Raw genomic sequence first — 21,683 nt, forward strand, 5'->3', positions numbered from 1 at the left:
ATAAAGTATAAGGAACCTGGAAAGGTAGAAAGGGGCTATATTATTAAGGACTTTAAAGGTCAAACAGAAGATTTTATATTTGATCTTAAAGGTCAAAGAAGCCACAGGAGTTTGAAAGTAGACATAGACCTGCTCTTCAAGAATATCAGTTTACTGGGTTTATATCCCAAAGAAATCATTAAAAAAGGGAAAAGGATTCACATATGTAAAAATGTTTATAGCAGCCCTTTTTGTAGTACTCAAGGAAGTGAAAACTGAATAGATGTCTTCAGTTGAAGAATGGCTGAATAACTTATGTATATGAATGTAATGGAATATTATTGTTCTATAAGAACCGATCAGCAGGATGATTTCTGAAAAACCTGGAGAGACTTTCATGAACTGAAGCTAAGTGAAATGAATAGAACTAAATATTGTACAGAGCAGTAAGATTATGTGATGATCAACTGTGATGGACTTGGCTCTTTTCAACAATGAGGTGACAGGCCAATTCCAATAATTTGTGATGGAAATAGCTATCTGCATCCAGAGAGGGAAGTGAATGTGTATCACAGCATAGTACTTTTATCTTCTGTTGTTGTTTGCTTGCCTTTTTTTTCTCATTTTTTCCTTTTTGATTTGATTTTTCTTGTGCAGCATGACAGATATAGGAATATATTTAAAATAATTGCACATATTTAACCTACATTGGATTACTTGCTATCTAAAGGAGGGGAAAGGGTAAGGGAGGAAGAAAAAATTGATACCCAAGGTTTTTCCTAAGGTAAAAACTATCATTGCATATATTTTGAAAATAAAAAACTATTATTAAAAAAAAGAGATCAGTCTGACAAATAAGTAGAGGAAAAATTGAAATGGAAAAAGACTTAAGACCAACTTCCAGACTACTGAACTAGCCCAGGCCTGAGATAATGAAGATTTACATCAAGTTGATGCAGTGTCAAGAGGAAAGGTTTTCTAGCGTATTCTAGAAATGTTATGCAAGAGAAATTAACAGACTTTGGCAATAAAATGGATCTGGGAGTTTAAAGTGAAGAGTCAAATATAATGTAGGATTCAAGCCTGGGTAACTGAGAGGATGATGGAATTCTGAACAATAATAGGGAAAGAGAAGTTTTGGGAGGAAAGTTGATGAATTCAAGCTTTGGATATGTTGAGTTTAAAATCCTATGAAACATCCAGTTCTAGAAATCCAATAGTCAGTTGGTAATATGAGCCTAGAAATCAAGAGAAAGTTTAGAGCTAGATAAATTGTTAAAAATATGCTACAAAGATAAAAAGAACTCTGGAATGTCCAAAGAAGTTGGTTTATTTAAGGTTCTTGTAAGAAAAGGACAATCCACCCAGGGGCAATCCCTGGGCAAATCTGCATTTATAGACATCAGAATGAATCTTTTTTATTTCTTATCCTGAAAGGTAAAGCCTTTCCCTCATATACCCAATGGCTGGAGATGATGAAGTTAATAGACTTCCTGATGTTCCTATTGCATATTTCTCCTTGACATGTTCTCCCTCCTTCTTACAAAAACCATGTTCAAAAATGGCCTAAAACTCCTCCTTTAGGGAAGAAGTATTATTAACTCATTAAGCATGCCCACTCATTACTAGCAGTTACTTTTCACCCACTTCTGACATGACCCAGCTGACATGACCTTTCTCTAACAACTCCACCTAGATAAGATGGTCTTAAGTGGACCATCTTTTTGGGGCAAAAACAAAGCTTGACTTAAAAAGGAAATAACCTTGGATTATTTAGTAATCTTTTCTCTCACTTTGTTCACATAAACCTAATTTCACTTTTATAAAACAATGCAAAAAAATCACATAATATGATTTGCTTCAGGTCCCTAATCTCCTAGGGGAGCAGCCTTTGCACCTCCAACATTGTGTTCCCTACTCTACCAACTCAATTCTATTCAATAGCTGAGTGCTGGGACTGAAGTCAGTAAGACCTGATTTCAAATCCATCCTCAGACTTTTATTAGGTATATGACCCTAGATACTTTAGTTTACTTAAAATTCCCTCAGTTTCCCCAATTATAAAATAAGGATAATAATAGCACCCTCCTCCTAGGTTGTTGTGAGGATCAAATGAAATATTTGTTAAGTATTTAGCACAATGTTTGCCACATAGTAGGTGCTTAATAAAACCTTGTTTTCTTCCTTCTTTCAACAATCTTTTATTAATTACCTGTTCTATTCAGAATACCAATAGGTAAAATATAAGTATGATACAGCCCTTCCCCTCATGGACTTTGTGATCTCCATAGCACATCCACAAATAACTACACTAAACAAAATACAAGATAAGTATATCACAAAAGTATAAAACAGTATTTTATGAAACCAGGGATTGTTACAAAGATATGGGGAAAGTTATCCTGAATATCTTAGTGAAGGCTATTGCCTTTGAATTGGGTTTTTGATAATCACTAGGAATCTAAAAACTCAAGATTTTCATGGTCAGGGATTGACAGCTATGGGAGAGTGAACTTCACATTAAAAATGTAAATATACATTCCAGTTCTGATATTTTGTAAATGTGGTACTAGGCAATACTTATAGTTTCTGGCAAAGGTGTTTACAAGGATCTATCAAAGATACAAGAAGCTGGGAGCTACCTCGGGGTGAAGACTATTTATATTCACACTATAATTAGGGAAAACCAATAGAGCCAAGGGGAGCAAGTGAACTATATCACAGATAATTGTACTACCTTTTTAGTATTGGAAGGTAGCATTTAGCTGGAGTTTTTAATAAGAAAAAGTGCTGATTGTTGCTAATAGATGTAAGAATAGTCACAACTTTATTGCTTTAGGACAGGATAGATATAATTATTGGAGAGGAAGTGAGTATATCTTCAAGGCACAGGGAAGGGGAAAGCTGTATTTGTATGAATATTCTGGAAATGCTTTCTTTACAAATGGTTTTTGTGGAGACTTACCAGAAAGGCAGTAGAAGTATGAGAGTATAGGGAAACTGTGCTGTGTCTTTGTCTCTCCACCAAATGTCTTGTGGCCATGCTTAATACCTGCCCCAAAATACAATCTATTCACCATTAAGGGTAAGTCTTTCTGGAACAATAATTTGTACCATTCCCAATCTAAAGATAAGTAGACTAAATGTTTGCATTTATGTGATCTTTTGGGAATGACCATCATTAGGGGAGGGGGAGAGACAAACATTTATTAACCATCTACTTTGTTCCAGGCACTATACTAAGTGCTTTACCGATACCTTAGTTGATCCCCAAAATAATCCCATGAGGTAAATGCTATTATAATTCCCATTTTACATGTGAGGAAATAGAGGCAGATAGAGGTTAAGTGACTTTAATGATTTAGTATGTACACTTACATGACAAAAAAGGCTGAAAATTTCATTTTGTTAGACTTTCTCACTTTACCATAACTCATGTTTTTGTTTTTTCCCAAGATTTGCTACAAGAAGGTAACTCAGATATATGAAATTATGCCAAAGACCCTACTGAAAGTCATCTAAAATGCTAAAATGTGACAGTTTCCATCACTAGGTTCCAAATCAATATGGTTAATAGTTAAGCTTTATAGAGAACTTTGAGGTTTGAAAGTGTTTACATATCTCTTTTGATCCTTATTATAACCCTGAGAGCTATGTTATTATCCACATTTTAAAATAAGAAAACTAAAAGAATCTAAGCAACTTGGCCAGTTGTCTGAAGTTGCATTGCCAGTGTCTGAAGCCATATTCAAAGTTTAGCCCCCAATTCTAAGTCCAGCATTTTATCCAGTGTTTCAGCAAACTGCCATAATAGATGACACCTAACTTTAGACTCTAAACCATCTCTTTCTTAAACTCTTCAACCCCAAATCATGATACTTTTTTTTTTTTTTACAAAACATATGCATGGGTAATTTTTCAACACTGACCCTTGCAAAACCTTCTGTTCCAAATTTTCCCCTCCCACCCCCCACTCCCTCCCCTAGATAGCAGGTACTCCAATATATGTTAAAATATGTATTAAATCCAATATATGTATATATATATATATATATTATATATATATATATATATATAATATATATATATATATATATATATATATATATCCATACAGTTATCTTGCTGCACAAGAAAAATCAGATCTAGAAAGAAAAAAAAACTTGAGAAGGAAAACAAAAATGCAAGCAAACACCACCACAAAGAGTGAAAATGCTGTGTTGTGGTCCACACTCATTTCCTATAGTCTTCTCTCTGCGTGTAGATGGCTCTCTTCATTACTGAACAATTGGAACTGGTCTGAATCAATTCATTGTTGAAGACAGCCGCATCCATTAGAATTGATCATCATATAGTCTTATTGTACAATGATCTCCTAGTTCTGCTCATTTCACTTAGCATCAGTTCATGTAAGTCTCTCCAGGCTTCTCTGTATTCATCCTGCTGGTCATTTCTAACAGAACAATAATATTCCATAATATTCATATACCACAACTTATCCAGCCATTCTCCAATTGATGGGCATCCATTCCGTTTCCAGTTTTTTGCTACTACAAAATGGGCTGCCATAAGCATTTTTGCACATGTGGGTCCCTTTCCCTCCTTTAAGATCTCTTTGGAATATAAATTCAGTAGTAACACTGCTGGGTCAAAGGGTATGCATAGTTTGATAACTTTTGAGCAAATTGCTCTCCAGAATTGTTGGATCCGTTTACAACTCCACCAACAATGCATCAGTATCCCAGTTTTCCCGCATCCTCTCCAACTTTCATCATTATCTTTTCCTTTCATCTTAGCCAATCTGAGAGGTGTGTAGTGGCCTGAGACCTTTTTTCTACTGTTCTTTTTGATGAATGAAAGCCCCACTTCAACTCTCCCTATATTAGAATATATACCATGTTGCCTTATCTAGCCATGCCCACTTCAGAAGCAGGTTAATGCTCCAAGACACCTTTACTCTGTTCCTTCCCCCCTTTTTAAAAGATCTGTAATTTTATGCTTTTTCCACTTATCAATCAAAATGGAAAGGTTTTTACATACCTAAGTAGATGTTTCATAAGTTACTGTAACTCAAAAAAATTATGTCCTGATATCAATAAACTGGTGATGAACCTCTATGAATTTTAGCTGGCCTTTGGATGACAGGCTATGATAGGGGAGATCCTTCACTCTCAGAATATAGCAGAATTCCCCTGAATTGCTGAGTCAGATCATTTTTAAGGGACAGACCTTCCCACCTAAATAATCAATGGAAAAAAGTCAACACTGAATGTTCATTTATGCTATGATTCTCCAATCAATAAGTGCTCCAGCTTCTCCCAAAGTAGGTCTTCAGTGTCCTCTATGTAGATGAACTATCTTAGATGGTCTAGATTTATGCCAAATCCCCACTACAAACATATTTTAAAGTTCACAGATGTCAGATTAAGAATTTTGTCATAAGCTTTGTTCTTCTAGGGAATATTTCTATTTTTAATAAACCAAATGAAGTTTCTAGTAGATAACAAACAAGAAGGAATATTTTTGAAAAGGAACTTGATCATATCCTAATGTGTGTAATTCTCAGCATGTCTGACTTAAGCCATTTGGCATCCTGTTTTTAAAAGTTTTCCAATTCCTACACAAGGAGAATATATAAAATCATAAATTCACAAAAAAAAATTTCTATCATTTTAGTATTTTTTTTTGGAAAATGAGAATACATAACTTAAGAATATTTTTAAAAGAACGCCAGTCCTATGTTCTGTCTATGACTACTACTACCCTGATCTCAGGCTCCGAAAGCAAGTGATATATATAAAAATATCCTACTTTTCCTAAATAAAACCAATGAATACATCAATGAATTTTTCTTTTTAAAAAACACATCAATGAATTTTGCTAAATATTTTAATTTTCCTTCTATTTTCAGTCTTATTTGGGGATGACAGTGAAAAACATAACATTCGTGTGACACTTTTCGGTCCTTGAAATAGTTTAAGTGAATTTTACTTTTCATTAGATTAGAACCTTATTAGGTAAGTAGGCTAGGCATTATCGTACACATTTTATAGATGAGAAAACTGATAAGCTAAGTCACTTATCTAAGATCACACAGCAAATAAATAGCAGAAATAAGATTTAAACCTGGATTTCCAATTCCAAATCTTGGTCTCTACTATATTAGAGACACACCCAGTCAATGAATCCCATTAATTAGCTATTTAGCCTACTGAACAACTCTACAAATATTTATTAGAATCCTGCTTAGTATCAAGGCTAGGAGGGTGGTACTTCACTTTGGTTTTGTGGATTTTTTCCCCCTTGAATTTACCTTCTGTGAACTTTAAGAATGCAATGTGGGTAGAGAGGATAGCTAGTTAGCCTTTAAACTATGAAAACATGGGTTCAAGTCCTATTTCTGACACATACTAGCTATGTGACCCTGGATAAGTTGTTAAATCCCCCAGTGCAACTCTCTTAGATCTGGAGGGTTGGAGTGCAGGATCTGTTGATAAAGTTATTTTGAAAAGGAGTGTGTGGACTTCATCACATTGCCTGCAAAATGGAGCCATGACACAAAAATGATTATAAGTTGCAAAAGAAGTTCTAACTTTCAATCTTAAAAGCAGTTCCATAACAGAGAGCTTCCTATATGAATGAAATCGCAGGGCCAGTCCCAAATAACTCCAGTAAATAATTTGATCTGGTAAATATCTCCATTCATATATATATATATATGTATATATATATATATATATATATATATATATATATATATATTATATTAAGGAGCTTGATTGATTCTATCTCCTCTTGATTTTCATTGTTACAGAAGAAACTTCAAAATTTTAGTTTTTCTTCATATAGTAACCTCTGCATCACCTTAATTCCACTTACCTTGTCTAGACATTTTTATGGGGTTTTTTGAAACTCTGAACTGTGTATGATATACCAGGACCACACATACCACACTCTCCTTTTTTGCTTCTAATATCTTTCCTGGAGCTTCCCATCATTGAGTTTGCATTTATGATCAAAGGAAGATGTTGGATTGATGGCAAGTTGTAAACCACTTGAGAACTTGTGTCATTCATCTTTGTATCTTCCCCAGTGTCTAGTGTACTTTATACAGATTAGATATCCAAAAATGTTTGTAGAACTGAATTTTAACAGCGTATATTTCCCTACATTTTTCAGTGAGAAGATACCCCAAAGTTCTTTGCTGGCACCTCATTGTACTAAGATCTCCCTATTTTTCTTTCTCTTCTTAATTAAGCTGTTTTACTAGCTTAGTATTCATAGAGTATATAAGAGAAGATGCTACAATTCTTTAAAGAGGCAAAGATGCTGAGTAACTCAACACAACCAGTTAAACCAGTAGAGTCCTATAAAAATGCTTACAGATGATGGAGTGTAGCAAATAGTAAGGACGAAAGGGTTACTGCTGTTAAGAAGCATCCTATGATGGATACAAGCATCAACAACATTCTGTGTTCTTTACAAAAGAGTGGAACTTTTATCAATACCTTGATTGCAGCTTTAACGATATGTGGACAACAACTTTTTTCTTCTTTCACATTTAACTGCCCCTGCCAGCCTGGAAACAACTTCTATTATGGCTCAGCTTTTCTCATCATTCCAGCTCTGATTCTCCTGATTGTTGGCTATGCTCTGCGAAGTCAAACATGGATGATAACCAAGGAAAGCTGTTGTAGCTCTTCTCCTCATCTGCGCTCTGTGAACTCCCTGCAGCGCAAGCTTGCATGTCTCACATTCTTTAGCATCACAGGGAGGGCTCTGGTGGCTCCACTGACATGGCTGGCAGTGGCTCTGCTGACAGGTACCCACTATGAGTGTGCAGCAAGTGAATTTGTTTCAGTGGAACAATATAATATCTTTAACAATTTCAGTGACCCTGAACGCCAAGAGATCCTGGCTGAATTTCCATGCTTTGAACAGATTCCTCCTGACATGCTTACAGTGAGGAATGAAGTGGCTCTTCAGCTCAGATATCAATCACAGGTGAGTTTTGTCTCTGTTCTTATTGTCAAACTAACCACCTAATGGGAAACCAAAAAAGATTTCTATTTTCTCTTTTTTATATTGTCTTTCATGAAGAATACAATCTATCTTCATCTAAAATAACTATATGCTTTGCCTAAGAAAAAAGCTTTACTTTAATTTTAAAATATTCAGTAAAAGTTAGACAGAGTTTCTCCTGTAGAGGCAGAGGCAATGTAGCATAACAGATACATTGCTGGATTTAGAATCCTGACACCTGAGACTGAAGCCAACTTCTGAAACTATGAACTGTGTGATCTTAATTTCTCTATACCTCTGTATCTCTATACCTACAAAGTGAGGGTTTTTGGACTTGAAGGTATCTAAGCTCCTTTCTACCTCCAAACATATGTTCCTATGAGTTATAATTCTAAAATGGATCTATAATTCTTAAACATTAGAATTAGGTTAATGATAGTAGAGATTAGGCATATTTTCACATTACAAGAAGATATTTTAAAGGAAAAAATCCAATGAAACAAGGTCAACCTTCTATAAGACTTTAATGATAGAAATAATAGGATGTCACCCACTCAAATTGATAAGGTGTTCTTTAGGGGAATCTCAAAAGAAAACTAATATCTAGAACATAAAATAAATATATTTTGGTCCTTGAGTTAGTCAGTGAAGATTAGAAAGAAATAATAACTAAAAACTTTAAAATCTAATAGAAATGTGGATTAAAATCATAGATGTCAAGGAAGAGCAGGATATACTATTTTTAAAATTTTTTCATGATAATGAAAATTAAAAAGATGAAATTATCAAAATTACCAAAATAATAATTAACTCAAATCCAGTTAGAAACTAAATATAATCAGTACTTCATTCTAAAAGATAGCATGGAGAAACTCATTGAAGGTATCAACGTAAGCATCTTTTCATGTTCATAATCTCATATGGGGAAAATATCCCCCACTAAGTTGGATTCTTTTAGGTTATCTCCTAAGTTCCTAAGGTCAGGGAAAAAGGTCTCCATTCTGCCTTCAGTCCCATTTTGAAGTATCTAAAATAATTTTTATGCTTGTTCCACTCTTTTTCAGGTCCTTGGAATGCTTAATGATGGAATATTCTCCCCATAGTATTATTGAAATGACCTACCAAGCCAGCTATATGCAATTCTATAGGTAGTTATTAAGAGACTTGCCAGTTTCTAACCACTAAACCATCACTCTCTGGATAATAATCAGGCTTTCCTTACATTTGAGCAATTTGTCTCCTTGTTTCATATGATAATAATAATGGTAATCACTTTATTAAAAAGCTTGAAAAACTAGGATAATAAAAAAATTACCTTATTTCCCCCTTATCCTCATACATCTCAATGAAAACATCACACACTGTCTCTACATAAAAACCATTTCATGATCCTTTTGAAGTGTGTTTTATACATGTTATAAAACATCCAAATAAATTAATTTGTTTTCAAAGCAGATTCAGTATCTTGTATGCCAGGACTAGGACAAGGTTACAGCTATCCACAAAAGCCATTTGGGAACATAACATTGTTATTCAAAAACGTTTCTTGTGGTAATCAAAAATTAATAAGTACATAAATAAAAAGATAGGGTCACTAACAATTGGTGCCCTAATTCTTACTGGTATATGATCAGAGACACTGTAGGAACATATTATATGTCAGGATTCTCCTGATTGAATGGGATCACACTGATTGATACCAAGAACCTAAGAGCAAAAAGCCAAGAAACTATTGCACAGTATTTTAAGTAATGGTAATTGGTGGTTACAATATCTCTCATTTCATGGCTAATAACTTGAATCTGCTCCAGATTACCTGTGGCCAAATTTTATTAACAAAAGACAAAGTAAAATGCCTAAAGCATTTAGTTTCTCATGAGACTAATTCCCCATATAACATAATAATACTACATTTATGAAACATTGTTGATTTTTGCCTCCATTTTTGAAATTATTTTTGCCATTACAACCTTGCAAGATTTTCAAATTGAGATATTTCATTAATTTCATTTCTTCCTGATCATCATTTGATTAATTTCCTTATCTTCTTTAAAATAATGATTTGTAGATGTTGGGCTGGACTTTAATCGCAGTGGCAACTCTAGTGGCCTTCCTTTCCTGCTGCCTGGCAAGATGCTGTTCCCCGCTTACCTCCCTGCAGCATTACTATTGGTCTACACACATCCGAAATGAGAGGCAACTGTTTGAACAGGCTGCAGAACAGCACTCCAGAATCCTTATCATGCAACGCATCAAGGAATTGTTTGGTTTCACTCCTGGGTGTGAAGATGTTAGGCAAATTCGGATTCCTTCTTGTCAGGACTGGAAGGATATTTCAAGACCCAGCCTTGTGTGCATCACTGACAATCAGCAAGGTCGCTACAATTTCCTTGGGGAGAGATTAGATGTGAATTTTGAGGAAGGAAAATCAGAGGCTATTGAATTGACATCCTGATTAAAGCTTCTTCCATGATGTTGGGCTAATAAAGAATTGATTTCTGTCATGATGATGATATGAGTAATTCAACTTCTTCATTGCTTTTCCCTTATCTGAGGTTATTCATAAAAATCCATCCCAAGTGATGCTGTCAAAATTGATTTAAATGGCTATTATACCAAAAATCACTTCTGTCTCCAAATTTCCTTATTGAACATTATATCTTCAGCATCCTATTTAAAACTCTTTTTTCATTCAAACTCCCTTCATAACTGCCCCCTATTTTCTCTAATTTCTTACTCAATTCTTTGTATTGAAACTTTTTGTTCATATTCATGCATCTTCCACCACCATTTTCTATAGCTCTAATTTCTCATTTCATTCTTAGACAATTTTTCCCATACAATTCCCACTCCCCAAAATTCAATTAGTCAGAAAGCATTTATTTATTAAGTACTTACTAGGTGCCAAGCACTGTGATAAATGCTGGAGATGAAAAAAATGCACACAGACAAATGCACATACACACATAAAAAAACTCTCTATCCTCAAGGAACTGCCATGTTAATAATGGAAGAGGCATATCCTCTTGCACATGTATGTTGACATATAAAATACACATAAAGTATCCTTAAAAGATATCAATAGCTATTTCCTTCTTTAATTTTTTGTCCTATTTTCCTTCTTTCAGTACCTCTATGGTGTCCAGGGGCCCATTACCTGCCCCCACAGTTGTTTTCTCTTCCTTTTTCTCTAAACTTGATTCCATAGCTGAATCCATGGAAAGAACACTGTGCTTGGGATTCTGAAAATCTGTTTTCAAGTCCTGGCATGGATGCTTACTTATCTAATAAGTATCACATGACATATCATAAATGAATTAAACAAGTCATTTCAGATTCATGAATTTCAATTCCCTATAAAAATGGGAATACTATCTATAAAATGGGAATAATAATGCTTAGGCTACCCACTACACAGAGTCATTGTGAGGAAAGTACTTTGTCAACTGCAGAATGCTACACAAAGGTGAGCTATGGTTGTCATTCCTTTTCTTGTTGAGTTAATTATCTTTGAAATTCACATTTCTCAAGAACCTGCCCAGATAACCCATTTTGACTAACTGCAAAAGAGAAAAACTGAGGGAAAAGATGCATTTTATTATTATCATTATTGTTAAACGTGATTAATATGTTATAGTAGGGGGCCTTGTTCTAATCAGGATGTACCAAGCTTCCTTGCTCCATAAAACTTTTGTTCAAGGCTTCCCTCTATTACCTATGGTCTTCTGATTCATGAAAATCCCTACTTCTACAACTCCTAAAAAAATTGAATTATAATTGTCTGACTTCTCACTTGTTTTGTCTTGACACCTGCAACATCTGGCATCTGATGTCTTTTTATCTAGTCTTGTCTCCTAAACATTAGTGTCTGAGTTGACTTAGCTGAATTGGGTCATGAAAAGTTGCATGATTGTTTTCTCTCCTTTTCCTCCAATCTCAATATCTGACAATTGATCAAAAGTGTAAAATCTGATGTGGCATATTTTGCAGTGAATTTAAGCTAAACATTAAGACAAATGGGGACCGGTGACTTAAAACTCAATTCATTGTGGGTAGCAATTAATCCTGGTTAAATTATACATTTTTGGTTCATGATTTTTCCTTTTCATATGGCTTTTCTGTCCCTCATACTTTTAAGACATCAAATAGAAAATAAAATTTAAAGAAATAAAGCATTTATTTAGTAGGGTTAGGAGATGGTATGGTAATAAAACAAAATAATAATAATAATGCTATGCTAGAACATAAGAGGTATTGTTTCTAAATCACAAATTTGAGCTCTGCAAACTCTCCCTCTTCACTTATCCATACCCTACCCCAAGCTATAATAACCTTGGATGAGTAACTTAACTTCTTTTTATATTACTATAAAACAGAGATATCAACAACTTTTATATTGGAGGCAGATGAGGCTAACCTAAAACTACTGAGGTCTCTTCCAGCTCTAAAAACTGTGATTCTAGTTCTTTGAGAACAGAGATAGTTTGATTCTTTGTATTCAAATCTCCATCATCTAGCACAGTGCCTGACATATAGTAGGTGCTTAGTAAATAAATGCTAGTGGAATGATTGATATATGTGTATATATGTACAATCTATGTAATCTCCAACTTGGTAGACTCAACCTAGACAGCTGTCCTCTGCTGTTAGTGAAATATAGCCATTTTATTGAACCTTATTTAACCTTTTAGTCATGTTGATATTCCAACATGTTAGTAGGCAGATAGGGATATAGAGCTGAATAATAGATAAGAGAAATATAGATAAATAGATATTCTTTCTATCTATGAGTGGCATTCTAACATATAATTAGTAAATATGGATATAAAACTAGATACGCAGGGAGATAGTTAATGGATAAGTTGATAGTGTATATTCTCTAAATGGAATGATTGGATACATGAATATATAGAAAAAGAATGCATCTACCTACATCTATATCCATATTCGTATGTACCTACCATATGACAGAGACAGAGACAGAGGCAAGGAAGAAGGAAGGGAAAGAGGGAGAGAAAATAAGACAGAGGGAACGAAGGAGGGACAGAGGGAAGGAAGGAGGGACAGAGAGGAAGAGAGAAAGAGAGGTACAGAGGTGGGGGAGAAGAGAGAGAAAAGCAGAAAGAGAGGGGAAGGGAGAGAGATTTGTTGTACTTTTTTTTAAGTTGGGGGAAAGAAAAGTTACCTTATCTTGTCACTTAACTCCATAGTTGTACAGAACCATCAATACAAAATGACTAAAGTTTCCTGATCTATGAAATGACAGGGTTAGTTAGATCAAATAATTCCTTCCAACTCTAATGTTTTATCCTTCAAATGGAACTGAGATCCTAAATTAAGATATGGAGGTTAAATCAACACCATGAACTGCACTTAGAGTTGGCATTCAGGGAGAATGCTATTGCAAAGAATAGCTTAAAGGAGTAACAGCAAAATCAATGAATGAAATAAGTTCAAAGCATTACATCATCAGAAATATGTCTAATAGCTATTCATACCCTAACACCAGGAAACATTTTCAGTAGCTTCTGGAAGTCTTTTCCACACCAAACTCCTTTAAAGTAGTAGCTGATTCTTTACAGACCGATCTAGTTAATTGAGTATGGCTAATTCTCCACTCATGTCGGACTCCAGTGCCAGAGAGGTGACCCTGGGCTCTTAGAGACTATGCCAGAAGATCACAAGCCTTGGCAAGTAGTTCCAAGCTGAAAAGCCTAGTATGTAGCCTGTGTGTATGTCTTCTGAAGACCAACCTAGCTAAACTCCATAAGGTTCATCCCCAAAGGTATTTTGGTCATAGCAACTGATAAAAGCATAAACAGATATTTGGAGTCGCAGGTTCTAGGATAGTGGATTTACAGCTACCAGGAATCTCAGATACTCTGATTATTTCAATCCTCTTATCTGATAGATGAGAACATTGAGGCTCCTGGAGGTTAAATGTCTTGTCCAAGACCACACAGGTAGTGAGGATCAAAGTGAATTCTGATAATCTGACTCCCAAGCCAATGTTCTTTTCACTGTACCATGGAAGGAATGCCCAATAGTTGTGAAGTCACAGATATTTGGAAGTTTTCTTCCAACTTACTCAAATTGCTTTTTCACACTTTAAAAAATCTCCCCATTTCTAATGCAAGGGATATAAAGTTTTCTGCACTGTTCTATAGAAGAAACTAAAACATTATCTTTAAGTTAAAAATAAAACATTTTCCTCATGGTTTAGTACATTCTTTCACTTGAAAAGACAGACAAAATGCCTTTTTAACAAAGACCAGGAAACCTGCATTTAGAATGGGTCTTGAAAGGCATCAAGTCTAATTCTTTAAAAAATGAATACATTCTCTTTACAACACTGAGAAATTATTATTCAAATTCTGAATGGATACCTCTAGTGACAGAGATCTTACTATCACCTCATGAAGCAGCCTATTCTTTCTTGGAGCAGCACTCCATAAAAGTTTCTCTATGTACTGAACCACAAAATCTTCTTTCTCTATTTTGCAACCAGTTAGACAAAGCATGTACAATGAAGGACAGGCATTCTCCCTTCTTGTACTTAATGAAATTTTAATTATGAAGTCTAATTACAATTATTTCAGTGTCAATACTACTATGCATTTGCTACAAGTTTTTTGGCTGCTATATCAAATGCTTGGCATAGGGACATATCTGTCCATTACCTAATTTCCACAGGAAGCAAAGAGCACTTAACAACAATTAAGGGAATTGAAGGGTACTTTGTATTTTTTTATGTTGGCTTAACATGCTAGAAGGAGATTCCTAATCCTAAGTATTTGTTTTCCTTTGCTATTTTCATATCCTCCTTGAGAATTAAATTTTGGGAACTCAAAGAAAAAAAAATTCTTCAGAATAGCTGGCAGAATTTATCTAATTCATAATTTAGCTGATTAAACACATTTTCTCAACCCCTTTCCCCTAGAAATTCAAGAATATATTAATAGCCTAGTTATTTTTTTTAAATGAAGGCTTTCATTCTGGAGAACGATTTGGAACTATGTTCAAAAAGTTATCAAACTGTGCATACCCTTTGATCCAGCAGTGTTACTACTGGGCTTATAGCCTAAAGAGATTTTAAAGAAGGGAAAGGGACCTGCATGTGCAAGAATGTTTGTGGCAGCCCTCTTTGTGGTGGCCAGAAACTGGAAACTGAGTGGATGCCCATCAATGGAAGAATGGCTAAATAAATTGTAGTACATGAATATTATGAAATATTATTGTTCTGTAAAAAATGACCAGCAGGATGATTTCAGAAAGGCCTGGAGAGACTTACTTGAACTGATGCTGAGTGAAATGAGCAGGACCAAGAGATCATTATATACTTCAGCAACAATACTATATGATGATCAATTCTGATGGACGTGGCCATCTTCAGCAATGAGATGAACCAAATCAGTTCCAATAGAGCAGTAATGAATTGAACCAGCCACACCCAGAGAAAGAACTCTGAGAGATGACTATGAACCACTACATAGAATTTCCAATCCCTCTATTTTTGTCCGCTTGCATTTTTGATTTCCTTCACAGACTAATTGTACACTATTTCAAAGTCCAATTCTTTTTGTACAGCAAAATAACTGTATGGACATGTATACATATATTGTATTTAACTTACACTTTAAGATATTTAACATGTATTGGTCAATCTGCCATGGGGGGGAAGGGGTGGAGGGAAGGAGGGGATAAGTTGGTTTTGCAATTGGCAATGCTGAAAAATTATCCATGCATATAGTGTAAAGAAAAAGCTATTAAAAAAATTAAGGCTTTAAAAGGGTTCTTTGTGATTTGACGTGTTCCTGATTACTTCATTGATAGTTTCATTTTCAGTCATTCAGTAAGTCAGTCAACAAGTACTTATTAAGTCCATACTATGTGTCATGCACTATATTAAATGCTGGGAATAAGAAGAAAGGCAAAAATGACCTTGATCTCAATAAGTTATCAATAAAATGGGACAGACAATATATACAACCACAATGTACATACAAGATATATTATACAGGGTAAATTGGAGACACTCTCATTAACATTAAAAGGTAAAAGTTTTTTGCCAAAGGTGGGATTTTAGACAAAACTTGAAGGACCACAGAAAAGTGAGGAAAAAGAGCTTTTAATCTCCTCATTTGAGTTTGCATGGCTGCTATATTATTTTGTTGCCTGTTGATATTACAATACATAGAATACTAGAGCTAGAAGGAATCTCAGACATAATCTATTTTGATATTCTTCATTTTAAAGATGAGGAAACTGAAGCCCAGAAAAGAAAGTAATGTCATAAAAATCAAAAAGTAAGTTAGTGACAAAGTTGAGACAGGATTCCAAGCAGGTCTCCTGATTTCTATTCCAGTGTTTTTTCTATTTTAGCCACTCTTTCCAGATATCACCATTTGAAAAGTCCTCATGTGAAAACCAATACATTAGGAAATAGGCATATGGAATTTAAGACCAGAGGAGCTCTTCCTCCCCAATTCTCTAAAGATCTATTTCTATTGGAACTCTGACAGTCTAATAACTTGTCCTGCCCTACACTTTCAAATGAAGCAGCACTGCCCATTCTCACTATGAATTTAAATTTGTTTTTATCATACAATGGACAACCTTCCTTTGACTTCCTAGATGATTTTCCTATAATTAAGTTATATGGTCTCTGGAATTGTTCCATGTCTGCAGAAAGCCAGTTATTTAAAATAAATCTGATGTTCTAAATATGTCATCTGGTAGTACTTTCACAATCAATTAATCAATTTCAATCAATCAAACAAGCATTTATTAAGTCCATATTATATTCTACGTATTGTGTTGGATAATGGTGATACAAGCCAAAAAATAAAAATAAAATGAATTGTCCCTGTCTTCTATAAGGTTACTTTCTATCAAAAGACATTATTATATACAAAATCACATACAAAAGAAATACAAAGTAATTTGAGAGGACAGAGCTAGCAGCTGGGAAGATCAAAGTGGCATGTGCCCTGAGTTCTGAAGGAAAGAAGAAATTCTAAAAAGCAAAGGAAAGGGGAAAGTTAGGTGGTGCAGTGGATAGAGCAACAGCCCTGAAGTTAGGAGGACTTGAGTTCAAATCTGGTGAAGAGCAATTAGAGAGATCTGTATTTGATCCTAAGGCTAATAGGGAGTCATTAGAGGTTACTGAACAGAGGAGTGACATTGTTAGATCTATATCTCAGGAAAATCCCTTTGTGAGGAGGATGAATGGGGGGCAGAAGGAACTTGAGACTTGAGACAGGACTATTTAGGAAGACTTTGCAATAGTTAAGTGAGAGGTTATGAGGCTCTGAACTAGGATGGTAGCTTTGTAAAAAGAAAGTGAAAGGGATGATGGGAGAGATGGATGGCAGACCATAAGAATAAGTTGATAACTGATCATGTGGCACAGTGACTGTAAAAAAAAGTTGAAGATAAGAAAAATAGAACTTGGGTGACTATAAAGATGACAATGCTTTCAACAGGAATAGAGAAGTGCAGAATAAAGGGGAAATAATGAGTTCTGTTTTGGGACATATTGACTTTGTGGTGACACAATACATACAACTTGAAATATCCAATAAGCAATTGGAGATATGAAACAGGTACTTATGAGAAAGAATAGGGCTGGATATATGGATTTTTTTTTTTGCTAAGGTTAATTGGGTTTAAGTGACTTGCCCAAGATAACACAGTTAAGAAGTGTTAAGTATCTGAGGTCATATTTGATCTCAGGTCCTCCTGATTTCAGAGCTGGTGCTCTATCCACTTCATCACCTACTTGCCCCTGGATATATGGATTTAGGAATAAGGATTAGGATTATTCCTAATCTGAATAGAGATGATAATTAAAACTATAGAATTGAGAAACTCATTAAGTGATGGAATAGACAGAGAAGACAGCATAGGTCAGAGTATTGGGGTATGATCACAATTAAGGACCTTGATATGATGATGAACCGGCAAAAGGAGTAGGAAAACACTAAGAACACAGTCAAGAGAAAGTAGTTTCACATTCAGAGAGGAGAGATCATATGAGAGAGGAAGTGGGGAATACTGTCAAATGCTACAAAAAGATCAACGGGAATGAGGATTGATTTAGCATTAAAGAAATTGATGTGAGTTCAGAAGTGAGATTTCAAAGTTTTGAGAAGGAAATAAGAAGAGGGGAAATGGAGACAAGTAATATCATCAGGATTTTGGTTATAAAAAGTATAAAAAATCATTAGGATTTTGGTTATTAAAAAGAAGAAATATAGGAATATAGTTTGATGGGATGATAGTCTAATGGGTGTTTTTTAATATTAAAGAGATTTATCTGCAGGCATTGGTGAAGGAATCAACAAATAGGAAAAGACTGAAAATTAGAAGAGGGGGGGCGTGTTGAATGGGATAAACTGAGTGAAGTTCTCTCATAAGAATATACCCTAATTGTGACTTGAGATTTTGCAATAACAAGATGAGCTATAGCTAAAAGCTACAGATGTTCAATTATCTTAGATAAACAAACATTTACCTTCTGCTTCTCCCCACCCCTCCCCACATCTTTTTATTAACATTTGGGTAAAGTGTGTTCTTGGGTTAATATTTAATCTCTGGGTAAATTAGAACTCCCCAGCCAATGGGAGAAAAGGTCAGAAGTAGGGAAAGGGCTTTTATATTAGGGTCTACATAATCCTGTGTTTGCAGCTTGTGCTTGGCACTCCTCTACTGACATCTTTTTTGTTGGAAGTTGTCCTTTCTCGCCAGATCATAATAAATACTTTTTTTTTTTTTTTTTGCGTTTTACCCTTTTACCTCTGATTTTAATTTGGGTAAGGTTCACTGTCCCACATAGGGTGGAAAGGATATGGATGATTCTGCTAAAGTAGATGGGAGGAGATAAGATCCAGTATGTATGTATAAGGATTACCTTTGGTGAAGAAAGTTTTCTCACCTTTCCATCAGAAAATGGAATAAATAGCACATAACATCAGGAGATTTTGATTTGTAGGGAAGGTGGGAAAAGGGAATTCATGAGTTGAGGTCCTCAGCTGAGGCTGTAGGGAATGTATGAGAAAGAATAGAAAGTTTGGAACAGCTTATACGGGAAGTGGGCTAGAGAATCTATTAGGGAGGAGTAGAAAAATTGCTTTTCTTCAGCTCAATAAAGGTTATAGAAGATAAACTGGCTTCATTGAGTGGTTTCCTCCAACACTTTCACAGAAAGATAGAGAAATTAGGGAAATGGATATCAAGAGTACTGTAAAGTTAGAGTTTGACGAGGTGAGAATCTATAGGCCAAAGTATTTGAAAGCAGAAGACAAAGTAACAATAACTGTAATACTTCAGAATTCTAATAATAATTGTATTTCCATATATGTCCATGGTCTATGACCTCATTAATATGAGGCATATAGTCCTACACCAACAACCAATTATGATAATTTCCAATAACCAAACCTTTTTTTTACATTTTTTTATTTTAGCTTTTTTATATACAAAATATATGCATGAATAATTTTTCAACATTGACCCTTGCAAAAACTTGTTTTAATTTTTCCCCTTCTTCCCTCTCCTAGATAGCAGGTAGTCCCATACATGTTAAATATGTTAAAGTATATGTTAAATACAATATATATACATATTTATAGAATTATCTTGCCGCACAAGAAAAAATGGATTTAGAAAAAAGGTAAAAATAACCTGAAAATAAAAAATAAAAATGCAAGCAAATAACAGAAAGAGTGGAAATGCTATGTTGTGGTCCATACTCATTTCCCAGTGTTCTTTCTCTGGATGTAGCTGATGTTGTTTATTATTGATCAATTGGAACTGATTTGGATCCCATCATTGTTGAAGAGAGCCAGGTCCATCAGAATTGATCATCATATAGTGTTGTTGTTGAAGTGTATAATGATCTCTTGGTTCTGCTCATTTCACTCCACATCAGTTCATGTAAGTCTCTCCAGGCTTCTCTGAAACCATCCTGCTGGTCATTTCTTACAGAACAATAATATTCCATAACATTCATATACCACACTTTATTCAGCCTTTCTCCAAAATTGATGGGCATCCACTCAGTTTCTAGTTTCTGGCCACTACAAACAGAGCTGCCACAAACATTCTTGCACATACAGGTCCCTTTCCCTTCTTTAGTATCTCTTTGGGGTATAAGCCCAGTAGAAACACTGCTGGATCAAAGGATATGCACAGTTTGATAACTTTTTGAACATAGTTCCAAATTGCTCTCCAGAATGGCTGGATGTGTTCACAATTCCAGTAACAATGTATCAGTGTCCCAGTTTTCCCATATCCCCTGCAACATTCATCATTATCTTTCCCTGTCATTCTAGCCGATCTGACAGGTGTGTAGTGGCATGTCAGAGTTGTCTTAATTTGCATTTCTCTGATTAATAATGACTAGGAGCATCTTTTCATATGGCTAGAAATAGTTTCAATTTCATCATCTGAAAATTGTCTGTTCATATCCTTTGACCATTTATCAATTGGAGAATGGCTTGATTTCTTATAAATTTGAGTCTCTATATATTTTGGAAATGAGGCCTTTATCAGAACCTTTGACTGTAAAAATGTTTTCCCAGTTTATTGTTTCTCTTTTAATCTTGTCCGCATTAGTTCTGTCTGTACAAAAACTTTTCAATTTGATATAATCAAAATTTTCTATTTTGTGATCAATAATGATGTCTAGTTCTTCTTTGGCCATAAATTCCTTCTTCTTCCACAGGTCTAAGAGGTAAACTGTCCTATGTTCTTCTAATTTATTTATAATCTCATGCTTTATGCCAGGTCATGAACCCATTTTGATCTTATCTTGGTGTATGGTGTTAAGTGTGGATCAATGTCTAGTTTCTGCCATACTAATTTCCAATTTTCCCCTGCTGATCATTTCTTACAGAACAATAATATTCCATTCCATTCACTACCACAATTTACCCAACCATTCTTTAATTGATGGGCATCCATTCAATTCTAGCCACTACAAAGAGGGCTGCCACAAACATTTTTGCAAATACGGGTCCCATTCCCTTCTTCAGTATCTAGCTCTTGTCACTAATTTGCAACACAATTTTTGGCCATTCCTGCCATTTTCTGGACCCCAGTTTTCTCTTTCTTTTCTTTTTTTTGACTGAGGCAATTGGGGTTAAGTGACTTATCCAGGGTCACACAGCCAGAAAATATTAAGTGTCTGAGGTCAGATTTGAACTCAGGTCCTCCTGACACCAGGGCTGGTGTTCTATCCACTGTACCACCTAGCTGCCCCTGGACTCCAGTTTTCTTAACTGTGAAATGATAGTATTGGTCTTAGATGTTATCTGATATTCTATGGCTCTTCATTGACATTTGATAGCCCTAACTTGGTAATATGCTTAATCATTCTCTAGGGTGAGCACAACAGCTATATTCTGGACCAATTTATTCCCATTTGGAGCTAAGTCAGCCACAGAATTAGGAGCTAATACCAAGGGAACTGCAATGAGAAACATGGAGATTTGGAATATTAATGGTAGAGGAAATAGAAACCCAAACACTATAGCCAAGAGTTTCTAAAACATGTAACCCTAAATCACCATTTAACCCCCCCAGTGTTGTGTCTACCCAAAGTAAAATGAAGAGTTAAGGCATATAATTCAAGGAAAGGGGCATCATCCTCCCTCCAAAATCAATTCTATCAAGACAAA

At 35.0% G+C, this 21,683-nt stretch overlaps 1 protein-coding gene across 2 annotated transcripts; it reads left to right on the plus strand.

Moving 5' to 3' along the window:
- The first annotated feature begins 7,397 nt into the window (after positions 1-7,397).
- Positions 7,398-10,509, plus strand: CALHM4 (calcium homeostasis modulator family member 4). Of its 2 annotated transcripts, none has more exons than XM_051997587.1 (2): positions 7,398-7,983; positions 10,070-10,509. In XM_051997587.1, the coding sequence occupies exons 1-2, from the start codon at positions 7,423-7,425 to the stop codon at positions 10,454-10,456; spliced, it is 948 nt and encodes a 315-aa protein (XP_051853547.1). In that variant the 5' UTR covers positions 7,398-7,422; the 3' UTR covers positions 10,457-10,509. The 2 variants fall into 2 exon arrangements, with proteins under 2 accessions (XP_051853547.1, XP_051853548.1); XM_051997588.1 differs by lacking the exon at positions 7,398-7,983 and adding an exon at positions 8,980-9,149.
- Positions 10,510-21,683: the final 11,174 nt, after the last annotated feature.

The sequence above is a fragment of the Antechinus flavipes genome, chromosome 4 (assembly GCF_016432865.1).
Source record: "Antechinus flavipes isolate AdamAnt ecotype Samford, QLD, Australia chromosome 4, AdamAnt_v2, whole genome shotgun sequence".
Classification (NCBI taxonomy): Eukaryota; Metazoa; Chordata; class Mammalia; order Dasyuromorphia; family Dasyuridae; genus Antechinus; species Antechinus flavipes.